This window comes from Pseudophryne corroboree, chromosome 7 (genome assembly GCF_028390025.1).
Source record: "Pseudophryne corroboree isolate aPseCor3 chromosome 7, aPseCor3.hap2, whole genome shotgun sequence".
NCBI classification, from domain to species: Eukaryota; Metazoa; Chordata; class Amphibia; order Anura; family Myobatrachidae; genus Pseudophryne; species Pseudophryne corroboree.
Window position 1 is genome coordinate 266,870,963 of NC_086450.1, and position 26,784 is coordinate 266,897,746.

General features: G+C 48.8%; 1 protein-coding gene across 1 annotated transcript in view; it reads left to right on the top strand.

Moving 5' to 3' along the window:
- The window catches only part of PFKL (phosphofructokinase, liver type), an 800,878-nt gene that overhangs the window by 504,972 nt on the left and 269,122 nt on the right, over positions 1-26,784 (top strand). The window contains exon 12 of the mRNA XM_063934129.1: positions 15,437-15,500. Coding sequence (XP_063790199.1) covers positions 15,437-15,500 — 64 coding nt within the window. The remainder of the gene's footprint in view (positions 1-15,436; positions 15,501-26,784) is intronic.

Sequence of the window (26,784 nt, forward strand, 5' to 3'; positions counted from 1 at the left end):
AGAGAAATGGGAATTTAATTTTCCTCAAATCTCCCTGTTACCCAGGTTGGTAAGGAAAATAAAGCAAACTAAGTGGACTATAATTCTAATAGCTCCAGCTTGGCCCAGAAGGCATTGGTACACAGATCTACTAAGGATGTCCGTGGAAACTCCAACACTGCTCCCTCAACGTCCAGATCTACTAATGCAGGGTCCTTATTATCACAGCCATCTGGATCGTCTGTCTTTGACGGCGTGGCTGTTGAAACCTCTATCCTAAAGTCAAGAGGATTTTCACAACATGTAATTCAAACTATGCTTAGAGCAAGAAAACCCTTCTTCAGCTCGTATTTATCATCGAATATGGCAAGCCTATATTCATTGGTTTAGTGAAAAGAGTATGGATCCAAGATCTTTTAGTATCCAGGATCTTGGATTTCCTTCAAGCAGGATTGGATAAGGGGTTAAATGTAGCTTCCTTGAGAGTTCAAGTATCGGCATTAACTGTATGGTTTCAGAAAAAGATTGCTAACCTACTTTCTTTCAGGGAGTGTTGCACATTCAACCTCCGTTTGTTCCTCCTGCAGTTCCCTAGGATTTGAATCTGGTTCTTAAAATCCTTCAGGGGGCTCCGTTTGAACTACTTAAGACAGCAGATCTTAAATGTTTGACGACTAAAGTTCTCTTTCGACTGACGATGGCGTCAGCTAGAAGAGTGTCAGATTTAGGAGCACTGTCGTATAAGTCTCCTTTTCTGATCCATTATCCAGATAAGGCAGTTCTCAGAACTAGATCTGGGTATCTTCCGAAGGTGGTCTCAAAGTTTCACCTTAACGAAGAGATTGTAGTCCCGGCTTTTCAGGTATCTGGACTTTCTGCGGGAGAAGCGTCGCTGGGCGTGGTCCGTGCGTTAAGAATCTACATAGATCGTACTAGTGCCATCAGAAAGACAGATTCTCTCTTCATTCTCTACGGATATCACAAAAGAGGATGGCTTGCTGGTAAACAGACGCTGGCAAGCATATTCTCGTGCTGATCACCTTGCTCCGGCTAATGTCTCTGCACACTCTACACGTAAGGTAGGTCCTTCATGGGCAGCACAACATGGTGCTTCAGCAGAACAGATTTGCAAGGCAGCCATATGGTCTTCTATTAACACATACATTAGACATTATGCCTTGGATACTTTTGCCTCTCATGACGCGGAATTAGGGCGAGAGGTTCTCCTGTATAATCAGGAGCGTCCCCACCACTAAAAATGGCTTTGGGAATCCCAATGTTATCCTGTGGACAACCTGTGGACCCAGCTGGAGAAATATGTACGTTATGGTAAGAACTTACCGTTGATCACGGAATTTCTCCTATGTCCACAGGGATCCCACCCTGACGCACCTGATATGAGGATCTTTACAATCACTAAACCTCTTCCCTCTTGCATGGAAGGGTGTGCATGTGTGTTCTTATCGCCTGAATAGGTTTCTACATAATGCTCCTGCCTAGATTGCTGTGAAAACAACTGATTTGACTGAGTCAGTGGGCGGGATTATGTGGAGAAGCCCCGATGCATCCTTGGAGGCCAGAAAGCTCTCGACTATTTGGTGCCATTTCCGCTGTCGCTCCGGCATATCCCAATGTTATCCTGTGGACATAGGAGAAATTCCATTACGGTAAGTTCTTACCATAACGTATATTTTCTTGTGCATCCACTAGGGGGCACAGGAGATGCTTATACGCTGGGTATTGGTGATGGGGGTCATTTCGGGTTGATCGCTAGCTGCCGTTGTGCGCAGCGATCAGGCTAAAAATCAGCATTTCTGCGCATACGTATGCACCGCAATGCACACGCGCGACGTATGGGTAGAAAGGCCTTTGTGGTTGTACACAGGTTCTAGCAAAGTTTTCAGTCGCACTGACGGTCGCAAAAAGATTGACAGGAAGGGGGCGTTTCTGTGTGTCAACTGACCTTGTTCAGGGAGTGTTTGCAAAAATGCAGGCATGGCTGGGAGTTCGCTGGGCGGGTGTATGACGTCAAATCCGAACACGAATAGGCTGAAGTGATCGCAAGCGCTGAGTAGGTTCAGATCTACTCAGAAACTGCACAACCTGTTTTTGCAAGGCTCGGCTGCACATGCGTTTGCACTTCTGTTAAGCTAAAATACACTCCCTAGTGGGCAGCGGCATAGCGTTTGCATGGCTGCTAAAACTAGCCAGCGAGCGATCAACTCGGAATGAGGGCAAATATGTGAGTGAGCAGGCACCAAAGAGTTAAACAAATGTTCCCAGCATGCCTCAGTCCCCATTCCCCTATACCCTGCCCCTCCGGCCCAGACCTGGCGAATGTTCCCAACATGCCTCAGTCCCCCTTCCTTTATACCCTGTACCTCCGGCCCAGACCTGACAGTTTTTTATTTGGTGCTTGCATGAGGGCCACCTTTACAGAGTGGGGCTGGTGTTCAGCCCGGAAGTTTTTTTCTCTTCTGTCCTAGAGGATGCTGGGGACTCCAAAAGGACCATGGGGTATAGATGGGATCCGCAGGAGACATGAGCACACTATAAGACTTTTACTGGGTGTGAACTGTCTCCTCCCTCTATGCCCCTCCTCCAGACCTCAGTTAGATTCTGTGCCCAGGAGAGACTGGACACACACTAGGGGAGCTCTACTGAGTTTCCCTGGAAAGACTTTGTTAGGCTTTTTTATTTTCAGGGAGACCTGTTGGCTACAGGCTTCCTGCTTCGTGGGATTGAGGGGAGAAAAGTCAGACCTACTTCTTCTGAGTTAAGGGCTCTGCTTCTTAGGCTACTAGACACCATTAGCTCCAGAGAGTTCGATCACTTGGTGCGCCTAGCTGCTTGTTCCCAGAGCCGCGCCGTCACCCCCCTCACGGAAGCCAGAAGAAAGAAGCCGGGTGAGTATTAGAAGAACAGAAGACTTCAGTGACGGCAGAAGACTTCAGTAACGGAGGTACAGCGCAGCGGTCGTGCTGCGCTCCATGCTCCCACACACCAACGGCACTCACAGGGTGCAAGGCGCTGGGGTGGGGGGGAGCGCCCTGGGCAGCAGGTTACTTGGAGCCTTTTTCCACTGACAAAAATACTTATTAGGGGTGCCTGGGCACTGTATATGTAACCCCCGCCAGTATAATATTTTACATTTTAGCGGGACTATAGCGCGCCGGGAAGGGGCGGGGCTTAGCCGCACAGCTTACCAGCGCCATTTTCTCTACTTCACAGTGCATGCAGAGACGCTGGCCCGGACCTCCACTCTCCTTACAAGTACAGGGAGCAAAACGGGGGGGGAGGCACAGGCAATTGGTGCTACATATTTACAGCGCAAGCATCATATATTATTTATTTAGTAGTATAGGGGTGCTGGGGTGTGAGCTGGCATACTCCCTCTGTGTTTTCTCTACAGGCTTCCCTGTGGGTCTGTCCCCTTTGGCCAGTGTGAGTGTGGGTGTGTCGGGACTGTGTGTCGACATATCTGAGGCTGAGTGTTCCTCCCCGAAGGAAGTTACTGAGGGCGCGGAGAAGGATTTGGGAGTGACTCTGTCGGCACAGCCGACTGCTGATTGGGTGAATATGTTGAGTACATTGAATGCAAATGTGGCGTTATTGTCTAAGAGGCTGGATAAATCTGATTCTCAGACACAAACGTGGAGAAAATCCATGGAGGACGCTTTGTCTCAGGTACAGGCCCCCTCAGGGTCACAAAAACGTTCATTTACCCAGATGGCAGATACGGTTACCGACACAGACTCTGATTTCAGTGTCGACTTCAGTGAGGCCAGTTTACATCCAAAATTGGTTAATAGTATTCAGTACATGATTGTGGCTATTAAAGATGTTTTACATATTTCTGAAGTGCCTGCTGTTCCAGATACGAGGGCTCGTTTGTATAAGGGAAAAAAGCCTGAGGTGACGTTTCACCCCTCTCATGAATTGAACGCTCTTTGTGAAAAGGCTTGGGAGTCGCCTGACAAAAGGTGGCAGATTCCCAAGAGAATTTCTATGGCAAATCCTTTCCCCTCTGACGACAGGGAGAAATGGGAGTCGTCTCCCAATGTGGACAAGGCTCTGTCCCGACTGTCCAAAAAGGTGGCGCTTCCATCTCCTGACACGACTGCCCTCAAGGATCCTGCGGATCGCAAGCAGGAAACGACATTGAAGGCCATTTATGTCACTACGGGTGCACTCCTCAGGCCTGCCGTGGCGTCGTCGTGGTTGAGTAGTGCTATTGCTAAGTGGGCTGATAATTTGGCATCTGACATGGATACCCTTGATAAGGATAACATTCTTTTGACTCTTGGTTATATCAGGGACGCTGCAGCTTACCTAAAGGATAAGCCGAGGCATATTGGCCTCTTGGGATCAAGGGCCAATGCCATGGCGGTCTCGGCCAGGAGAGAGCTGTGGATTCATCAATGGAATGCTGATGCCGACTCCAAGAAAGCTATGGAAGCTCTCCCTTTTAAAGGTAGTGTCTTGTTTGGTGACGGCCTTGCTGACCTGGTGTCTACCGCTACTGCGGGTAAGTCATCTTTTCTTCCTTATGTTCCCGCACAACAGAAAAAGACGCCCCATTATCAGATGCAGTCCTTTCTGCCTAATAAATACAAAAAAGGAAGGGGCTCGTCTATCCTCGCTTCAAAAGATAGAGGAAGGGGAAAAAGGTCGCCTGCTGTGTCTGGCGACCAGGACCAAAAGTCCTCCCCCGCCTCTGCCAAGTCCACCGCATGACGCTGGGGCTCCCCTATCGGAGGCCGTCTCCGAATCTTCAGTCAGGTCTGGTTTCAATCGGGCCTAGATCCTTGGGTCTTAGACATAGTGTCTCAGGGGTACAAACTGGAGTTTCAGGAGATGCCCCCCCGCCGATTTTTCAAATCAGCCTTGCCAGTTTCTATTACAGAAAGAGAAGTAGTAAAAGCTGTGTCAACAAAGGGTCATTGTCTTGGTTCCCACGTCCCAACAGGGGGAAGGGTTCTATTCGAGCCTCTTTGTCGTGCCAAAGACGGACGGCTCGGTCAGACCGATCCTGAACCTAAAATCCCTCAATCCGTACTTGAAAACTTTCAAGTTCAAGATGGAATCTCTTCGAGCTGTGATCTCCAGCCTAGAAGGGGGGGATTTTATGGCGTCAGTCGACATAAAAGATGCCTACTTACACGTCCCAATATATCCTCCTCATCAGGCCTTCCTGAGATTTGCGGTGCAGGATTCTCATTACCAATTTCAGACGTTGCCGTTTGGGCTTTCCACGGCCCCAAGGGTCTTCACCAAAGTGATGGCGGAAATGATAGTACTCCTTTGCAAGCAAAGTGTCACTATTATCCCGTACTTGGACGATCTCCTGATAAAGGCGAGATCAAAAGAGCAGTTGCTAAGAAATGTGGAACTCTCCCTGACGGTTCTGCAACATCATGGTTGGATTCTAAATTTGCCAGTCTCAGTTGATCCCGACAACTCGGCTGCCCTTCTTGGACATGATCCTAGACACGGAACTACAGAGAGTGTTTCTTCCGGCGGAAAAAGCTCTGGAAATCAAGACCATGGTCAAGGAGATTCTGAAACCGGCAAGAGTGCCGATTCATCAATGCACTCGAGTGCTAGGGAAGATGGTTGCGGCTTACGAAGCCATTCCGTTTGGCAGGTTTCATGCCCGGGTGTTTCAGTGGGACCTGCTGAACAAATGGTCCGGGTCTCACCTGCACATGCACGGGAAAATAAGTCTATCTTCCAGGGCCAGAATTTCTCTCCTGTGGTGGCTGCAAAGTTCTCACCTTCTAGAGGGACGCAGGTTCGGAATCCAGGATTGGGTCCTGCTGACCACAGATGCAAGTCTCCGAGGCTGGGGTGCAGTCACACAAGGAAGAAGTTTCCAGGGAAAATGGTGAAGCCAGGAATCTTGTCTCCACATAAATGTTCTGGAGTTAAGAGCCATTTACAACGGCCTTCTGCAAGCGAAAAACCTTCTTCAAGGTCTACCTGTTCTGATTCAGTCGGACAACATAACAGCGGTGGCGTACGTAAACCGCCAGGGCGGAACAAAGAGCAGAGCGGCAATGGCGGAGGCCACAAGAGTTCTCCGCTGGGCGGAACAGCACGTGAGCGCTCTGTCAACAGTTTTCCTTCCGGGCGTGGACAACTGGGAAGCAGACTTCCTCAGCAGACACGATCTCTATACAGGAGAGTGGGCCCTTCATCAAGAGGTATTTGCATAAGTGACAAGGCATTGGGGAATTCCTCAAATAGACATGATGGGTGTCTCGCCTCAACAAGAAGCTTCCCAGGTCAAGGGACCCCCAAGCCAGTGCAGTGAACGCCCTGGTAACTCCGTGGGTGTTTCAGTCGGTGTATGTGTTCCCTCCTCTTCCTCTCATTCCTAGAGTGTTGTGGATCATAAGACGAACAAGGGTTCAGGCAACAGTCGTCGTTCCAGATTGGCCATGGAGGGCCTGGTATCCGGATCTTCAGAAATTGCTCATAGAAGATCCTTGGCCGCTTCCTCTCAAAGAGGACCTGTTACTGCAGGGGCCATGCGTATTTCCGGACTTACTGCGGCTGCGTTTGACGGCGTGGAGGTTGAACGCCAAATCCTAGCTCGTAAAGGTATTCCCGGGGAAGTCATCCCCACTCTCCTTAAGGCTAGAAAGGAGGTCACGGCGAAGCATTATCACCGTATTTGGAGGAAATATGTGTCGTGGTGTGAAGCCAAAACAGCTCCTGTGGTGGAGTTTCACTTGGGTCGTTTCCTCCATTTTTTGCATGCAGGCGTGGATGCAGGCCTGAAATTGGGTTCCATCAAAGTGCAGATTTCGGCTTTATCTATTTTCTTTCAAAAAGAATTGGCCGCTCTTCCTGAGCTTCAGACTTTTGAAGGGAGTGCTGCATATCAATCCTCCGTTTGTGCCACCCGTGGCACCGTGGGATCTTGAAGTGGTGTTACAATTTCTTATGTCTCACTGGTTTGAACCTTTCCGAAAGGTTGAGTTAAAGTTTCTTACTTGGAAAGTGGTCATACTTTTGGCCTTGGCGTCTGCCAGACGAGTGTCAGAATTGGCAGCTTTGTCTCACAAGAGCCCATATTTGATTTTTCATGTGGATAGTGCGGAATTGAGGACTCATCAACAATTTCTGCCGAAGGTGGTTTCTTTGTTTCACATAAATCAACCTATTGTGGTACCTGTGGCTACGGATGCTGTGGCAGTCCCGAAATCTCTTGATGTCGGAAGAGCTTTAAAAATTTATGTCGCCAGAACGGCTCCTGTTAGGAAAATTGAGGCTCTGTTTGTCCTGTATGCTTACAACAAGATTGAAAATCCTGCTTCCAAGCAGACTATTGCACGCTGGATTTGTAATACGATTCAGCAAGCTCATTCTTCGACTGGGTTGCCGTTGCCGAAGTCAGTAAAAGCCCATTCTACCAGGAAGGTGGGCTCATCTTGGGCGGCTGCCCGAGGGGTCTCGGCACTTCAACTTTGCCGAGCAGCTACGTGGTCGGATTCAAACGCTTTTTTGCTAAGTTTACAAGTTTGATACCCTGGCTGAGGAGGACCTCATGTTTGCTTAATCGGTGCTGCAGAGTCGTCCGCACTCTCCCGCCCAGTCTGGAGCTTTGGTATAGACCCCATCCTTTTGGAGTCCCCAGCATCCTGTAGGACGTAAGAGAAAATAGGATTTTAATACCTACCGGTAAATCCTTTTCTCCTAGTCCGTAGAGGATGCTGGGTGCCCATCCCAGTGAGTACTGTTACTTACAGTTGTATTGTTGGTTTGTTGTTTTCGGTTACACAACGGTTGTGTATCGGTTATGTTCAGCTTGTTGCTGTTTTTTCGTTCATACTGTTATCTGGTATTCCTGCTAATCCAGTTGTACGGTGTGTTTGTGGTGTGAGCTTGTATGTATCTCACCCTTAGTTTAACATAAATCCTTTTCCTCGAAATGTCCGTCTCCCCTGGGCACAGTTCCTATAACTGAGGTCTGGAGGAGGGGCATAGAGGGAGGAGCCAGTTTCTCACCCAGTAAAAGTCTTATAGTGTGCACATGTCTCCTGCGGATCCCGTCTATACCCCATGGTCCTTTTGGAGTCCCCAGCATCCTCTGCGGACTAGATGAAAAGGATTTACCAGTAAGTATTAAAATCCTATTCTTTCTCTCTCTCTCTCTCTCTCTCTCTCTCTCTCTCTGAGCTGTGGTATGGGCGTCCATACGGCGGCGTCCGCTTCGGCAACTGGGTTGGTGACTTCCACCGTGGGGGACCTCAGTGGAGACCGGGCAGCTGCATCAGAATGCCGGGAAGGTGTATGACTGGCTCCCTGCTGCTAAGGGAGCCGTGAGATGGCCGCGATCCTGCCTGCTGCGGAGAGACAGCGGGAGGCAGGTGCGGTGGTCTCACTGTGCATCGCCACTAGACCACAAGGGCATACGCTGCAGGCCGTTGCAGGTCCTTGGCAGTTAATTTAGCACCTCCTTTGCTCCTGAGGCTCACATGGAGCCTGAGCTAACTGCCTGCCTCAGGGTAAACACGCCTCCCTCTTGTCTCTCTGCCTTTTTAATGCTAAGCAGCAATGTTTGATATGCTGCTTCGGTTTGGCACAAGAGAGGGAGGCCCAGGCTTTCTTTCCCTTGTACCTTCTCACAAAGTATGGTCTTTTGCTACCTGCTTCATATGGATGGACAGTTGAGTATGATTGCCCACTTCTTTTAGTGCTGTAAGAGTTTTGTGTGCTTGTGGGTTGTGCATTTGAATTTTTTGCTCTTACCATATTGGAACAAACTTTGGAAGGTGTAAATATCTGAAACTATTATTGCATTATCTGGTATTGTTATAGCTACTGCACTGCTTGCAGTTTGGGGTAGCTGTACTCTCTGGCACTACAGTTACTTCACTCTCAGCTGGGTCTCAGTTTGTTAAGTTTTTTGTGTGGAAATATGCCTCTTAAGTCACTACATCTGTGCCACGCACTTGCAGAGTTTATTGCAACATTCTCTCCCCACAGGGGAAGCAGTTAGAATACCGCTAGTCGGGATCCCGGCAGTCGCAAAGCAGTCGCCGGAATCCCGACTAGCGGTGAAATGCCGACACCAAAATACTGGAGACACAGGCTATTCTCCCTCTGTAGGTGTCCACGACGGGATGCATTCAATATCCCGGCTGTCGGGATCCCGGCGCTCAGCATACCGGCGCCAGGATACTGAACGACTGGATACCGACACCTATTCCCCGACTTGGGGTGTCCACGACCGCGCCTGCAGCATGCTCTATTGCGCTCGCCCCGCTGCTGGCATTCCGGCGCTTGGAATCCCGTGGTCTGGATTCTGACCGCAGTGATGACGGGTGCCGGTATATAGATACCAACCCGTCCATGACACCCATAGAGGGAGAATAGAACCTCAAGGAGCTGCCGGGATTACCGCGGACGGGGTCTTGCTGTCGGGATCATGAACCCCCCACAGGATCCAGACAGTAATGGCATATGCTACCATTGTATTACGGTTCCAAGGCGAGAATCGTCTACAGTGGCACAGGTGCCTGAAGATCCAGCTTGGGCTACTGTATCGACGTAGGTGATGTCCCGATTAGTGGATCGCTTGTCAGCTCCTCCGTCAGCTGTGCCTGCTGCTATGACTCCTGGTACACCAGTGATCATGGCAGGGAGGGCACAGGCTTATGCTAAGCCACCATGGGTACAGTCATTTACGCAGTCTGGTCGGTGGTTGGCGGATATTTCAGCTGGAGCACAGCTCAGGGTCAGGGATCCAGGTGCAGGTCACGGACACAGGCGAGTTCTCCTCCTTTATCAGAGGAGCACTTTGAACCGGACTCGAAACAGGAGTCCCTCTCAGATCAAGGATCCACTACGGAGTCCACTGAGGACTTCATGTCTCTCACGGATGTAGAAGCACTGGTCAGGGCAGTGAGAGCAGTGCTTCAGATTGAAGAAACGAACCCATCATCCCAGGATAAAGCTTTGCTTTTCAAACATCAAAAGATGGAAGCTACTCATTTTCCTTTGTCGCCCCAGCTTGATGATCTTTTGGAGGTAGCATGGGCCCAGCCATCTAAGCAGGTACAGTTATCCAAGCGTATGGCTTCCGTTTTCCCTCTTTCACCCAACGAGAGGGCTAGGTGGGAGATCCCTCCTCCGGTTGATGCACATGTGGCACGCTTGGTTAGATTCTCTGTGCTGCCTGTCTCAGAGTCATCTTCATTAAAGGATCCCACAGATAGGAAACTGGAGATTTTCTTAAAATCTGCTTATTCTCAGGCTGGAGCTATTACTCGCCCAGTGCTAGCATCAGCCTTGGTGGCTAAGGCTATTGGAGAATGGTCAGAAAAGTTGGAGCCTGGACTTACAGGAAACACGAGCAGACGGGAATTACTTGCGCATGTATTAAATATTCAGAGGGCAAGTATCTATTTGAGTGAGGGATCTATTACCATGTAAGGTTTCAGCCTCCATGATAGCGGCAAGAAGGGCACTTTGGTTATGGTTTTGGCGAGTAGATGCCAGTTCCAAGAAGGCTCTTGAGGCTCTTTCTTATGCAGGTGATACACTGATCGGGAAGGAGCTAGACAAGATAGTATCTAATTTGGCGGCATCCAAGTCAGCCTTCTTGCCTTCAGCTGCACCTGTGTGTGCCGGAATTACTTTTTGTTCCTTTTGATCACAGGGTAGAGCGAGGAGACAGGTATCCGCTAGATATCAGCCCGCTTCCAAGGGTTCCAAAGCCTGAGGGAAACAATCCTGGGCTACCGGACATCCAGCTGCAAAGTAGCAGGAAAAGCCCACTGCCCGATGGGACGGGCCTCCTCCTGGGATATCCCAGGGTAGGAGGCCGGCTTCTGTCCTTCGCTCCAAGGTGGATAGTTACCACTACAGATGCATGGGTCAGAAAGGTCATCTCGCAGTGGTATGCACTGACATTTTGGGAACATCCTCCAAAAAGATTATTTTTTACAGGACTTCCAAGAGAGATAACTAAGGTGGAAACACTTCAACGGTCATTGCAAGCTCTGCAGGCCTCCAGTGTTATTATACCGGTGCCCCAAGTTCAGAGGGGTTGGGGTTTTTATACCAACCTCTTTCTAGTTCAGAAGCCGGATGGCTCCTACTGGCCCATACTCAACCTAAAGAAACTGAACAAGTATCTTTGATTTCCCAGGTTTCGCATGGAGTCCCTCTGGTCAATTATTTTAGCACTAGAGGAGGGGGATTTCATGGCATTCTTGAACATTCCGGATGCATATTCACATAAGACCAGATCATCAGCGCTTCCTCCGCTTTGCCATCAGGGAGGACCATTTCCAGTTTCAGGTTTGTTGACAGCACCTAGGGTGTTTACCAAAATTATGGCTGTTATGGCGGCGCACCTACACCGCATAGAAATCCGCATACTGCCTTATTTGGATGATCTTCTGATTTTGGCACAGACTCCAGTGGTATTACAGGATCACATTCATGATCGCGGTGAATCTTCTGCAGCCTCACAGCTGGAGGATAAATTGGTTTAAATCGTCTTTGTCACCTTCGCAGGAAGGGGGGCAGTTTTGGATTCCCGCCTTCAATGTGTTTGCCTGCCACTGGATAAGGTTCTAGCCTTACAGTCCAAGATCAAAGTTTTCCTTCATCATCGGAGGGTCTCCATCCATTCATTCATGCATGTATGAGAATCCTAGGTTCAATAGTAGCAACATTTGACATGGTGGAGTACACTCTGATTCACTACCGCCCTCTGCAGATTCAGATCCTAAGCCAGTGGGATGGATCTTACCTACGTATCAAAACGCAGACCATGGTCATCTCTCCAGAAGTTCGGCATTCCCTCATGTGGTGGCTCTTGCGAGTCAATCTGACACAGGGCCGCCCGTTCTGGATTCTGAATTGGGTGCTGGTAACTATCGATGCCAGCCGTCGGGGATGTGGAACAGTCTGCGATGCTCAGTCATTCCAGGGCCACTGGACGGATCAGGAGAGTCAGCGCTCAATAAATGTGTTGAAGCTCAGAGCAATCTTCTGTAGCAAAACACCTCATCCAGGTGTGCCCGGTAAAAGTGCAGTATGACAATGCAACGGCGGTGGCCTACATAAATTATCAGGTGGGCACTTGCAGTCGAGGAACAATGGTAGAGATAATGAGGATCTTTCGCTGGGCAGAATGTCCTCTACCAGCTCTCTCTGCAGTCTTCATACCCAGAGTACTCAACTGAGAGGCAAACTTTTTGAGTCGTCAGGGCATTCACTCCGGCAAATAGGCGTTATACCCAGAGGTGTTTCAGATACTGGTCCAGCGATTAGGTCTTCCCGACATCGACATGATGGCATCACGACACAATCACTAGGTTCAGAGGTATGGGGCTCGAACAAGAGATCCCGAAGCCTTTCTGGTAGATCCATTGGCGGCTCCATGGTAATTTCTGCTACTGTATATCTTTCCTCCAGTCCATATGATCCTATGGATCATCCGCAAATTCAAGAAGGAAGGGGGGGTACCATGATTCTGATAGTCCCGGATTGGCCTCGGAGAGGATGGTACGCAGATCTGCGGAGTCTTTCCATCAACGCACCACTTCAACTACCTCTGAGACCAGCTCTTCTCTACCAGGGATCATATCTTCATCCAGATCTGGACTGTCTAGCTTTGACGGCATGGCTGTGTAGACATCTGTCCTGAAGAAGAAGGGTCATTCGGACTATGTTAAAAGCCAGAAAGCCTTCATTGGCCAGAATTTATCACCGTGTTTGGAAACATACTTCACCTGGTGTGCTTCAAGGGAGTTAAATCAGAAGGTATTTCGGTTGTCCCGGTTTACTTTCCTTCCTGCAGGCAGGTCTGGATATGGGTCTTAGATGTTCTTCATTGAAGGTTCAGGTATCTGCTGTATCTGTTCTCTTCCAGCGTGGACTGGCGATTTTGCTGGATATTCTGACTTTTTTGCAGGGGGTTCTGCATGTTCAGCCTCCATTTGTGCCTCCAGTAGCCCCCTGGGATCTTGCTTTGGTTTGTGCCTATAGAGGAGAATGAGCTACAATGGCTCATGTGGAAGACCTTTTTTCTGTTTGTCATCTTATTGGCCAGATGGGTGTCAGACCTTAGTGATTTATCATGGTGTTCGCCCTTTATAGTCTTCCATTCAGACATGGCGGTGCTTTGCATGCTACTGTCCTACCTACCCAAGGTGGTGTCTAGGTTTCATGTAAACCAGGAGATAGTGGTCCCTGCATTTGTGGAAGAATCCATGGAAGAGGCAACTCTGGATGTTGTCCAAGCTCTTCGGCTTTATGTGGAGAGAACGAAGGCGGTTCGTAATTTGGACTCCTTATGATTCTCGCGAACGGGGATTCCTGACCTCGAAGCTGACCTTGGCTAGTGTCACAACTGAGGGCCTGAGCTGACGGGAGGCAGCCTCAGTTGTAGGGGCTGAGATGTACCGGAACCTGGGAGGTTGTATCAGACCCCTGGACATGTAAGTAACATGAATAATAACTGCCCGAAGGCGTGACCACGACAACTTGGATAAAAGTCAATGATGTTTATTATGACAACTCCGCAACACAGCAGCAGTAAAAGAAAACGTAAAAGTCAGCAAAGAATAAATACAGTTCCTGGGTACTACAGGATGGCAGGAGCCACAGGGCACTGGTAGTGTGAGATAGTTCTTATGATCTTCTAGATGGAAAGTCCTTACCAGGCCCGACTGTAGCAATGGAGATAACCCAGGTTTGTGCCAGCTGGTGTTCCAGGAAAAGCTGGGTTGCTGAAGATAAAACAGCTGCTGTGGATACTGGCTGGAACCAGACTGTTGTTAGCACGGAGTGGATACTGGCTGGAACCAGTTAAATAATAAATGAACTTGGGAGCGATGAAATATGAACTGAAATGTAGAACTTGAGAGCGGAGAAATAATAATACCGGTGGAGAGTGGTAAAGTGTAGAAAGGACACCGGCCCTTTAAGGGAAGCTGTACTCTGCTGGAAGCTGAGCTGGAAGCAGGTAATGTTGTAGCTGGAAACAGATGAATCCACAATGGATTGGAGAGTCAGGCTACACCGCAGGTGGAATGCTGGTGCGGGTCTCTATGGTGGAAGTCTTGAGACAGGAGCTGGAACCTGGAAGACAATCACAGGAGAGAGACAAACAGGAACTAGGTTTGACAACCAAAGCACTGACGCCTTCCTTGCTCAGGCACAGTGTATTTATACCTGCAGCAAGGAAGGGATTGGCTAGGCAATTATGCAGATTATCAATACTGAGAACAGATTGGTGGAAATGATCAGCTGACAGAATCCAAGATGGCTGCGCCCATGCAGACACTTGGAGGGAAGTTTGGTTTGTAATCCATGTGGTAATGAAAACAGTAATGGCGGCGCCGGCCACCGGAGACAGGAGGCGCCAGGCTGACAGATGCACATCCAACCACGCGGACACAGCGGAGGCCGCGGCTGACGTAATCGCCACTCAGACACTCTGCATGCAGAAGTTCAGGGACGGCGGCGGAGGCCGCGGGAGACGCCATGCCAGGTGTAATATGGCGTTTACTGTGACAGCGTCCCAGAGTGACAGGAGAGGATACAAGAATGTACACATCAGGATAACAGATGGGATCCGGTCCTGGAGCGCTGAGCCAGCCTTAGGAGGCATCTGATGGGTAAGAAATGGCGTCCAGATACCCGGATCGTGACAGCTAGATGGCTTAGGTCAACTATTCATCATGCTTATCTGGCAACGGATCTTCCTGTCCCTGGGGGCCACAGCTTACTCCACCCGTTCGGTGGGAGCTTCTTGGGCATCTAGCCGTGGAGCCTCTGCGGAGCAGCTTTGCAAGGCGGCCACATGGTCTTCTGCTCAAACCTTTATTAGGTTCCACGCCTTTAATACTTTTGCGTCAGCAGACGCAACATTTGGATGTAATGTCCTTAGTGTAGTCCAGGGCCATGAGGGAACAGCTGTAGGACGTACCAGTACATAAGCATCTCCTGTGCCCCCTAGTGGACTCACAAGAAAGTTAGATTTATGGTCTTACCTTGATAAATCCCTTTCTTGTAGTCCAATAGGGAGCACTGGATGCCCTCCCTGACGCACCTGACTTACAGGATCTTGTTCCTATACCAGTGAATGTGTGGTGTTTAGTTACAGTAAGTTTGTTTCAGTCTGTGTGTGGGTCTTTCTTCCTCTTTCCTCGCTCCTGCTTTGGGCTGGCTAACACAACTGGCAGGTGCGGGCTGGAATGGCAGGGTATAGGGGAAGGGGGTCTGAGGCATGCTGGGAACATTTGTTTAACTCTTTGGTGTCTTCTTACTCCCACATCACCAATACCCAGCGTATAAGCATCTCCTGTGCCCACTACTGGACTACAAGAATAGGATTTATCAAGGTAAGACCATAAATCTGACTTTCTGGTGTTTTTAGATTTAACAATAATAATACAATGTTGAAACTTCTACTTCATTTATATAGGAGTTTTGAAAACAACTGGAACATTTACAAGATTCTGTCACACAAGAAGCCATCTGAAATAAAGGTAATATAATTTATAAATTGCAAGATTAATATAGATGAGATGCCACACATTAAAATTGTAAATGTAATCCAGAGTACGGTTATGCATACATAAATAACAATCCATAGGCTGACACATGAGCTGTAGATGAAAATTACTGATCGTTGATACAATAAGGTAGTTTAAGGGAACATGACCATACGATGCTGACAGACTGGTTTGTAATGTCATAATACTTTGATGTACTGTTATGGAGAAAAACCTATCCAAGCAACATATTAATTGCACTGTCCTCAAGGCCAGGGGGGAATCATACCTGATGATTTATTGTACAGTAATCCCCCAAATTCTGCCCATATCTTGCACATAAATTCATCCCCCCTTGTAGTTACATTTATCACAGATATTCCCTTATTTCTCTTACGTCCTAGAGGATACTGGGGTCCGCATTAGTACCATGGGGTATAGACAGGTCCACCAGGAGCCATTGGTTCCCAGCCACAGGGATCGCTCACCCCGTCAGTATGCCGCCACCCCTTTACAGAGCCAGAAGATGGCGAGATATGGCAGCACAAGGGTAGGAGCGTAACGCTGAGCGGCTGCGCTCCGGGAAGGCTCAGCGGCACACAGTGTTGGCGCTATGAGTGGCATCCTAAGCCATCGTCTTAATACCCTACACTGGTCACAGACACTAACCAGAGACTGAATCCCCAGGCTAGCGACAGAATCCGCAGTACACAGACGCTAACCGTCCCCGGCCAGCGATGGAATCCTCAGGCCATTATAAAGAATTTGTGCAGGAAGACGCGCCATCTTCAGGAGACGGAGCTTCTCCTCAGAGCGGACTTCAGTAAGAAAGCCTCACTAACCTTCTGCTGCATTGACAGATCCGGCTGATCGCAAGATTGACACTATGCTCAAATCCATATACACGGCTTCGGGGGCGATACTACGACCTACAATTGCCAGTGCATGGATTTCTAAAGCTATAGTAAAGTGGTCTGGCACGTTACTTGAGAAATTGGTTACAATGGATAAAAGTGACGTTGAATTGTTCTTACGTAACATACAGGATTCTGCGGGATTTATGGTGGAATCCATGAAAGACCTTAGTTCGATGGCTGCTGGAATATCCTCCATGTCTGTCTCAGCTCGTAGAAGACTCTGGCTGCGACAATGGTCTGCCAACACTGAATCCAGGAGAGGTGTGGAGACCCCTACCCTACACAGGTCAGGCTCTCTTTGGGGAAGCGTTGGATACGTGGATTTACACAGCTACAGCGGGTAAGTCTCCTTTCTTCCCTCAGCTGCTCCTGCCACGAAGAAACCCTTTTCTTCAGCTGCGTCACCATTCTTTCGGACTGCCAAGCCAAGAAAGTCCAAAACAGTCCAACGCCTTCTTTAGGGGAGGTCGGACAAGATCCAAGAAACCTGTTGCCGCAGGTTCTCAGGAACAGAAACCTGCTTCGGGTACGCCAAAATCCTCAGCTGGACTGCGCGGCATGGAAGTGGAGCCGGTGGGGGCGAGACTCAGGCATTTTAGTCACGTCTGGGTGTCATCCGGCCTGGATCCCTGGGTGCAAGATATTGTGTCCCAGGGATACAGGCTGAAATTACAAGATCTCCCTCATCACCGATTCTTCAATTCAGGCTTGCCAGCTTTGCTAGCTGACAGGGCTATCCTACAGGAAGCCATCCAGAAGTTGGTGGAAGCACAGGTTATTGTACCAGTTCCTCCCCAGATGCAAAACAAAGGTTACCTATTCTAACCTTTTCGTGGTACCGAAACCGGATAGTTCGGTCAGACCCATTGTGAATTTAAAATCGCTAAACCCCTTCCTGATGGAGTTCAAGCTCAGAATGGAGTCTCTAAGGGTGGTGATAACAGGTCTGGAAGAGGGGGGAATTCCTAGTATCCCTGGATATCAAGGATGCATACCTCCACATTCCGAGTTAGCTGCCGCATCAAGCTTATCTCCGATTCGTACTGTTGGACTGTCATTTTCAATTCCAGGCCCTGCCATTCGACCTCTCCACAGCACCGTTGGTATTCACCAAGGTGATGGCTGAGATGATGTTTCTCCGCCGCAGACAGGGGGTGAACATAATTCCATATCTGGACAATCTGCTAATACAGGCATTCGTCCAAGGAGAAGCTATTGCAGTCCATTGTTCTCACGATCTATCTACTCAGAGAACACGGTTGGATCCTGAATCTTCCAAAATCAACTTTGGAACCAACCAGGGGGTTTCTTTTTCTGGGTATGATTCTCGACACGGAAGTGCAGAGGGTGTTTTTCCCAGAGGAAAAAGTGTTGGTGATACAAACAATGGTCCGGGATGTCCTGAAGCCAGCTTGGGTGTCGGTTCATCAGTGCATTCGCCTTCTGGGGAAGATGGTGGCCTCTTACGAGGCTCTGCAGCATGGGAGGTTTCATACTCTGTCCTCCCAACTGGATCTCCTGGACAGGTGATTGGGATCCCATCTACACATGCACCAGAGAATACGTCTGTCGCCAAAGGCCAGGATTTCACTCCTCTTGTGGCTACGATTACCTCATATTCTGGAGGTCTGCAGGTTTGGGATTCAGGACTGGATCCTTCTGAGCACAGATGCAAGTCTCGAGGGCTGGGGAGCAGTCACCCAAAGGGAAACCTTCCAAGGAAGGTGGTCAAGTCTGGAAGCCGGCCTGCCGATAAACATTCTGGAACTAAGGGCCGTCTACAACGGTCTTCTCCAAGCAGCCGTATCTTCTAAGTAATCGGGCACATCAAGTGCAGTTGGACAACGGAATGAAGAGCAGAGCTGCAGTGTCAGAGGTAACAAGAATCATCCTTGGGGCAGAAGAACACGTGTTGGCGCTGTCGTCAATCTTCATTCCGGGTGTAGACAACTGGGAAGCTGACTTCCTCAGCAAACACAATCTCCATCCAGGGGAGTTGTGTCTCCATCCGAAGGTGTTCAAGGGGATAACAGATCTTTGGGGTGTACCCCAAATAGATATGATGGCCTCTCATCTCAACAAGAAGCTTCGGCGATATTGTGCCAGGTTGAGGGACCCGCAAGCCGTGGCGGTGGACGCTCTAGTGACTCCCCGGGTATTCCAGTCGGTGTACGTGTTTCCACCACTTTCACTCATTCCAAGAGTTCTAAAGCTCATAAGGAGATCAAGAGTTCAAGTGATCCTCATTGTTCCAGACTGGCCAAGAAGAACTTGGTACTCGGATCTTCTGGATCTACTGCAGGAAGAGCCAAGGCCTCTTCCTCTTCGAGAGGACCTGCTGCAGCAGGGGCCGTTCGCCTATCAAAACTTGTCACAGCTACGTTTGACAGCATGGAGGTTGATCACTAGATACTAGCTTGGAAGGGCACTCCGAAAAAGGTTATTCCTTCCCTGAGGTTCAGACCTTTTTGAAGGGAGTTCTGCACATCCAACCTCTCTTTGTACCGCCTACGGCGCCATGGGATCTTAACGTGGTGTTGCAGTTCCTTCATTTGGACTGGTTTGAGCCTCTACAGGAGGTTGAGGTCAAGTTTCTCATGTGGAAGGCTGTCACTTTGTTGGCCTTAGCTTCTGCTAGACGTGTGTCGGAGTTGGTGGCTTTGTCATGTAAAAGCCCCTACTTGATCTTCCATGAAGACAGAGCTGAGCTCCAGACGCGTTAGCAGTTTCTTCGGAAGGTTGTGTCGGCATTTCATATCAACCAATCTGTTGTGGTGCCAGTTGCGACTGACTCCTTAATTTCATCAAAGTCCTTGGATGTTGTAAGGCAGTGCTGGCCAAACCAGTCCTCGAGATCTACCAACAGTTCACATTTTCCAGACCACCTAGCTGGTGCACAGGTGTAGTCATTACTAATTAAGATGTGCTGCATTCATTCCTAACTCACAATTCTACAGCTCTCCAGGAGGCCTGGAAAACATGAACTGTTGGTAGATCTCGAGGACCGTTTTGGCCAGCCCTGTTGTAAGGGCTCTAAAGATCTATGTGAGGAGGACTGCTCGTCACAGAAAATCAGATTCTCTGTTTGTCCTGTCTGATCCCAAGAAAATTGGGTGTCCTGCTTCCAAGCAGACGATCTCTCGCTGGATCAGGTTCACTATCCAGCATGCGTATTCTACAGCAGGCTTGCCGTGTGCAAAATCTGTTAAGGCCCACTCTACTCGTAAGGTGGGTTCTTCCTGGGCCGCTGCCTAGGTTGTCTCGGCTTTACAACTCTGCTGAGCGGCTACTTGGTCTGGGTCGAACATGTTTGCTAAGTTCTACAAGTTCGATACTTTGGCCTCTGAGGACCTAATGTTTGGTCCATCAGTACTGCAGGAGCCTCCGCGCTCTCCCTCCCGTTCTGGTAGCTTTGGTACATCCCCATGGTACTCACTGTCACATATAGATACAATTAAAATACTGTTACAATAAAGCTGTCTGGAAGTGTATTAAATGACATAGTATCCATTATTTCTGCAACGGGGTACACTGTGTTCTACAGGGAATACATCGGGGTGTAGAGATGGATCTTGATCCAGAGGCACCAACAGGCTAAAGCTTTAGACTGTTCCAGGATACATTGTGGAGCCTCTTCTATATAACCCTGCCTCCAGGCACTGTGATCTCAGTTTTAGAGTTGGTGCCTGCATATGCAGGTCACTTAACAGGCGGGGCTGCACCAGGCAGCCCTAAAAAGCTATTTAGAAGACTTCAAGGGCTGCAGCACTTCATATGTCAGTGTGACATACTGTGCTGCGCTCCATCACCTCTCCAGCGTCGTTGCATACTCCTGCTGGCTCTGTTCCCGGGTACTTACGGCAGAGGCGCTCTGATTCCTATGCACACTACCACAGACTCTCTCCTGAATCGCGTGGCTGCTTCTAAGGGAGGAGGTGAGAAGGTCCCCCACGCGAGACCCGCCATTAAATCGCGTTCCGGACGCGGTCTAAGGAGACGGACCGCGTTGCTGACGTGGACACTGTGGCCGTGGAGGGATCCCACTATATCCACCAGGACTGGGGAGCACAGGTCGACTAATACATTATCCATTGTTATTAAGGCTCCATAGTACCCGGTGGTGAGGAGCATAGGAGATAAGGCGCTTGACCTGTAGCCCCTCCCCCAGCTCCGGGCGCCATCTACGGCTGGTGTTCCCACCCTGGAGCTGCCTTACACTCTCCCTCACTCCCTGACTGAGACTTTGGGCACCATCTTCTCACAGTAGCTGCGACTGTTGTTTGGGACTGCAGGGCAAGGTCTCCTCTGTAAATCCGCCTGATTTATCAGCGCTGTGATTCTACAGACACTTAAGTATTCTACATGTCATTTTAAGACAGCGTTAGTTAAGAACAAGTGTACCTCTACCAGAATATATTGTACGAGTATTCTGATATATACAACCGGTCTCAGACCGCGCATTGTTTTATATTTTTTTATATATAAATATATATATACACACATACACTAGTCCAGTGCAGTTTTATTGTTGACTCAAATAATTATCTGCATTGTCACTGTGACTATGTGTGCCTGTATCTGCTGTGTGAATTTCAGTGTATCACAAGCTATAGATATCACTGTATTCTGTACCCTAGGGGACTAGGTGCGTCTGGGTCTCTTATATAGTGCTGCGCAGTATTTACAGTTTAGTGTATTTTAGTGTGTATTTCAGTCACCTCATACAGCATTTATTCTGACACATAAATAGGGTAGTTACTTGCAGGTATTATATTTGTCTGGCTATGTCGTACTGTTACACTCTAAGGTTACATTCATTATAATGTCTACCGCAAAGGGTGGGAAATCAGTGGATGCTCCAGCATCATGCAGCGCATGCACCAAGGATTTGCCTGAGGGGGAAGTTTTGAAGAATGGTCTGTGTAATATGTGCCATACATCTCCCAACCAGCCCGCTACTCCTGTAACCAGTCTGGAGCCACCTTGGACGGCGTTCTCAAATATGCTTAATACGCTTGTGACACCCCTTACGCCCCCTATGGGACCTCCTGTGCCATTGCAGCCACATATTGTCCCAATGGTAAATCCGCCCTGGGCGAATACTCTGTTTACCCAGATACAACAATTGAACCAATCTATGGTTAGACAAAAACCTTCCCCACATCCCTCTGCGGTCAAGGGGTCATCTAAGCAGGCCGCCACCTCCTCCTTACAATCCACTTATATCTCAGATGATACTTCTGATGAGGATGGGGAGTATACTGATCCGTCAGACACAGATACAGTCGCTTCTGATGAGGAAACTACAACGCAAGTTGATGTCCCTGACCTAGTGGAGGCTATTAAACTGATTCTACAAATCGATGATGATGTAGATCCCACTACTGCGTCTAAGAAGCCGAATAAATTTAAACGTCAGAAGGTAACTAATGTAGTTTTACCACATTCTGACCATTTGGTAGACGTGCGTCAGGATCCCTGGTTTTCTGCAGGAAAGAAATTCTCCCTGTCTAAAAAGATGCTAGCTCGTTTGCCTCTCTGCTGAGTTGTGTAACAAGTGGAAAAATTCCACTGCCGGTGGATTCCCATGTCACCCGTCTTGTGGTGTCATCTACTCTTCCTTTCACAACAGTCACCTCACTGAAGGAACCGATAGATAAACGTGTCGAAGGATGCCTGAAGTCTATTTACTTCCTTACAGGTGCTCTACATAGACCCACTATTGCTGCCTCCTGGGCCGCAAAAAGAATTGAAGCATGGGTTCAGGCTATAGAGGAAGAGCTGCCTCAGGATATCTCTGACACTGCCAGACAATATCTGTCTCATATTGCCACTGCCTCCCACTACATTCAGGAGGCGTCCTCTGAGGCAGGCGTGTTGGCGGCCAAGGTGTCTGCTACGTCCATCCAGGCTCTCCAAATTCTGTGGTTGATGTCATGGAAGGTGGACCTGGACTCCAAAAATACCTTGTAGGTACTCCCTTTTAAGGGAGACATCCTATTTGGGGAGGATCTGAATAATAGTGTAACTGACTTAGCGGCTGCTAAGACTGCGTTTCTCCCAAATACTAATCCTTCAACACAGAAGGCAAAGAGTAACACCTTTTCATTACTTGCGATCTCAGGGGAAAGCAAAAGGTCATGCATACCCGAGACAAGTTCATACTCCCAAAACCACTAAGCAGAAAGCAAAACAATCCTGGGCTGCCCGTCAGCCTTGCTTCCAAACAAGACAAGCCTGCTGCATGACAGGGCGGGCCTCCCCCTGGGGATCCCAGGGTGGGAGGCCGACTTTTGCAATTCACCCATGTATGGTTCACTTCAGACGCATGGGTGCCAGAAGTCGTCTCTCACGGGTACGCAGTTTCTTTCAAGAGACGTCCCCCTCGCCAGTTCCGAACGATGGTTATCCCTTTGGATCCGTTGAAGGCGCAAGCTCTACACCTGGTTGTGCGTTCTCTCCTGGAGACAGGAGTGGTAGTGCCGGTACCCCTGTCCCAGAGAGGCGGAGAATACTACTCGACCCTGTTTCTAGTCCCAAAACCCAATAGGTCTTCCCGGTCTATACTCAACCTCAGAACACTGAACAAATTTGTGAGGGTGTTCAAGTTCCGTATGAAAATGCTGCCCTCGATTGTACTGGCAATGGAACCCGGAGATTATATGGTATCCCTGGATACAAGATGCATATCTGCATATACCTATGGCCATATTGCACCTCAATATCTGCGGTTTGCTATTGGCAACCTTCATTACCAGTTCCAGGCTCTTCCGTTTGGACTGGCCATGGCCCCTCCGATCATCACCAAGGTTATGGCCTTGATGATGGCTCATCTGCGTCGTCAGGGAATTAGGATCCTGCCGTATCTGGATGACTTGCTGATCCTGGCAATCTCCCATGATGTCCTCCTCTGTCATCTACAACTGACGATAAACTTCCTACAAGCCCACGGTGGCTTGTCAACTAGAAGAAGTCCTCACTGGTCCCTGCTCGGAGCATGGTGCACCTGGGGGCACTGCTGGACGCACACAGCCAAAGACTGTTCCTGTCTCCAGAGAAAGTCCTGAAACTTCAGAACAGGATCAGATACTTCCTCTCTCGCCCAAGACTGTCAATACACTTGGCGATGCAAGTACTAGGCCTCATGGTGTCGGCTTTCGACATGGTAGAGCACTCTCAATTTCATTCCCGCCCTCTGCAGAGGTTAATCCTTTCCAAGTGGGATGGCCTGAGTCATCGGATCAGGTCTCAAATGGTCTCCTTGACTCCGGAGGTTCGTCTGTCACTGAGCTGGTGGCTACAGGAACAACAGTTGAGCAGGGGCCGTCTTTTCTGGATCCCCAACTGGGTCCTACTGACTACAAACGCCAGTCTGCGGGTTTGGGGTGGGGTGCGGTGCTAGAACAACACTCTCTCCAGGGTCGGTGGACCAAGGAAGAATCTCTCCTTCCGATAAACATTCTGGAATTGCTGGCAGTGTTCAATGCTTTGACTCTTGCCCTGCCTCTGATTAGAACAGGCCTGTTCAAGTACGGTCAGACAACGCCACCACGGTGGCATACATAAACCATCAAGGCGCGACTAGAAGCCGCTTGGCAATGGTGAAAGTGTCAAAAATCCTTCGTTGGGTGGAACGCTATCTGCTAGCAATATCAGCAGTACTCATTCCGGGAGTCCTCAACTGGTAAGTGGATTTCCTCAGTGATCAGGCTGTACACGCCGGAGAGTGGAGTCTTCATCGGGGAGTCTTTCAACTCCTAGTGGACAAGTGGGGCCTACCAGATGTAGACCTGATGCCGTTGCGACACAATCGCAAAGTTCCGGTCTTCGAATCAATAACAAGGGATCCTCAAGCAGCGTTCGTGGATGCACTGGCAATTCCATGGAACTTTATGGCTGCCCTACATGTTTCCTCCAGTGTCACTTCTGCGGTTAACCAATTTCAAACCTATACTGTGTTCATTTGGACTGTAAAGAGAATGACTGCTATGTACTGAGAGTCTCCACAGTTGGAACCTTAAATGTACTACCTACTTTCCAGCATTATATTCCCCTCGGATACTCCATATGATTCTGCCATTGGTGAAAGTGTTATTTCTAAGGATAGTGGAGTTTCTGGGTACTACGGAAGTTCAATTAAGAAGGAGGAATACTACTTCTAGTCGCTCCAGCGTGGCCCACACGGCATTGGTTCTCAGACCAACAGGTTTTCTCGATAGAGTGTCCTCTTCTACTTCCTCAACGCCCAGACCTCATCGTTCAGGGCCCTTGTGTCTACCCGGACCTTGACAGACTGGCTTTGACGGCGTGGCTCTTGAAGCTTCACTCCTGAGGGCTAAAGGATTCTCCAAGACGGTTATTCACACTGTGCTAAAGGCCCGCAAACCGGCTTCTGCACCAATTTATTATCGGGTCTGGAATTCTTAATTCACCTGGTGTGCTGCTAAGAATTACGATGCTTAAAAGTTTAGTACTACCAGCCTTTTGGCTTTTTTGCAACAAGGCCTGGATTTAGGACTTCTTCTGGCCTCCCTCAAGGTTTACATATCTGCCTTGTCGTTGTGGTTTCAGAGAAAACTTGCGTCTATTCTTGACGTTCATACATTCACTCAGGGTGTACTACGGATTCAGTTTCCCTATGTCCCTCCTGTGGCTTCATGGGATCTGTCTGTTGTCCTGAATGCCCTGCAAGAGTCTCCATTTGAACCTCCTGAGTCAGTGGACCTTAAGTGGCTCACAGCCTTTTCTTATTGGCTATTTCTTCTGCCAGAAGGGTATCGGACTTAGGCGCTTTGTCCTGTCATCCACCCTTTTTGATATTTCATCGTGACCGCGCAGTTCTCTGAACGCGTCCTGGTTATTTGCCTAAGATGGTGTCATCTTTTCACCTTAACCAAGAGATTGTGGTACCGGCCTTCATATCTTCTGACTTGCCCTCCAAAGAGTGGTTTTTGGATGTAGTAAGGGCTCTCTGTGTTTATTTGGAGAGGACTGCCTCTATCAGGAGGTCAGATACCCTTTTTGTACTTTTTGGTTTCCACAAACGTGGCTTGTCTGCGAATAAGCAAACCTTGGCCAAATGGATTAGAATGGTGATTGCACAAGCTTATGCGCAGGCTGGGCTCTCAGCTCCTGCTGCTATTAAGGCCCATTTTACTCAATCTGTTGGAATTTCTTGGACGGCCCGCCGTGGCGCGTCCGCTGAACAGTTGTGCAAGGCGGCTACGTGGTCTTCAGTGAACATGTTCATTATGTTCTATGCCTTTGATACTTCCACCTCCCAGGATGCTTCCTTTGGACACCAGGTTCTCATACCCGCTAATGTACGTCCCCTCTCTTGAGGAACTGCTTTAGGACATCCTTGATATATTCCCTTTGGAACACAGTGTACCCCGCTACAGAAAAGGAGATTTATGGAAGACTTAACATAGTTAAATATCTTTCTGCGAAGTACACTTGGTTCCACAGGGCGCCCACCATGAAGCACTTAGCTTCTTTGGGTTTGTATGGCATTCGCCACTAGTCCCTTCTTCTCTCGCGAGAGCGTGGTTCTGTGTGACTAAAATCTGCCTTCTCTTTTACCTGCTTCTGCGTTGAACTGGTTAACTAAAACTGAGCTCATGGTGCCTGGAGGCGGGGTTATATAGAGGAGGCCCCACAATGCATCCTGGGACAGTCTAAAGCTTTAGCCTGTTGGTTCCTCTGGATCAAAATACATCTCTACACCCCAATGTATTCCCTGTGGAACCCAGTGTGCCTCGCAGAAAGAAATTTAACTATGGTAAGTCTACCATAAATCTCCTTATTATTACAATTGATACCATAAAGTTCTCTTAAACCGCTACTGCAGTATGAGGGATATATATTATATAGTGTAGTTGAAGAAAAGTAGGTAATGTAAACTCCACTATCCTTAGAAATAACACTTTCACCACTAGCAGAATCATATGAGTATCTGAGGGGAATCTAATGCTGGAAATTAGGTAGTCCATTTAAGGTTCCGACTGTGGAGACTCTCAGTACATAGCAGTCATTCTCTTTACAGTTCAAATGAACACAGTATAGGTTTTAAATTGGTTCATCCTCACAAATAAATATAACTTTCTCACCACAACGGCGTGTAGATATAGCTCCTGTGAAGGATCAATCCTTAAGTGGCCTGCTGAGGCCAGCAGTGCAGCCAGAATCAAGGCATTAACATGCTTAGGGGAGTGGTATACCTGTGCACTTATGTAGAGGTGTACTCCAGGCTTTCCGTGCTACAGCTCAGTGTGTTTGTTTGTAAGCGAGTCAGTATATTTGGCAATGGGCTGGCACATGGAGGACCGCAAAACAGACCACTGGATGCAAGAGCAGTCACC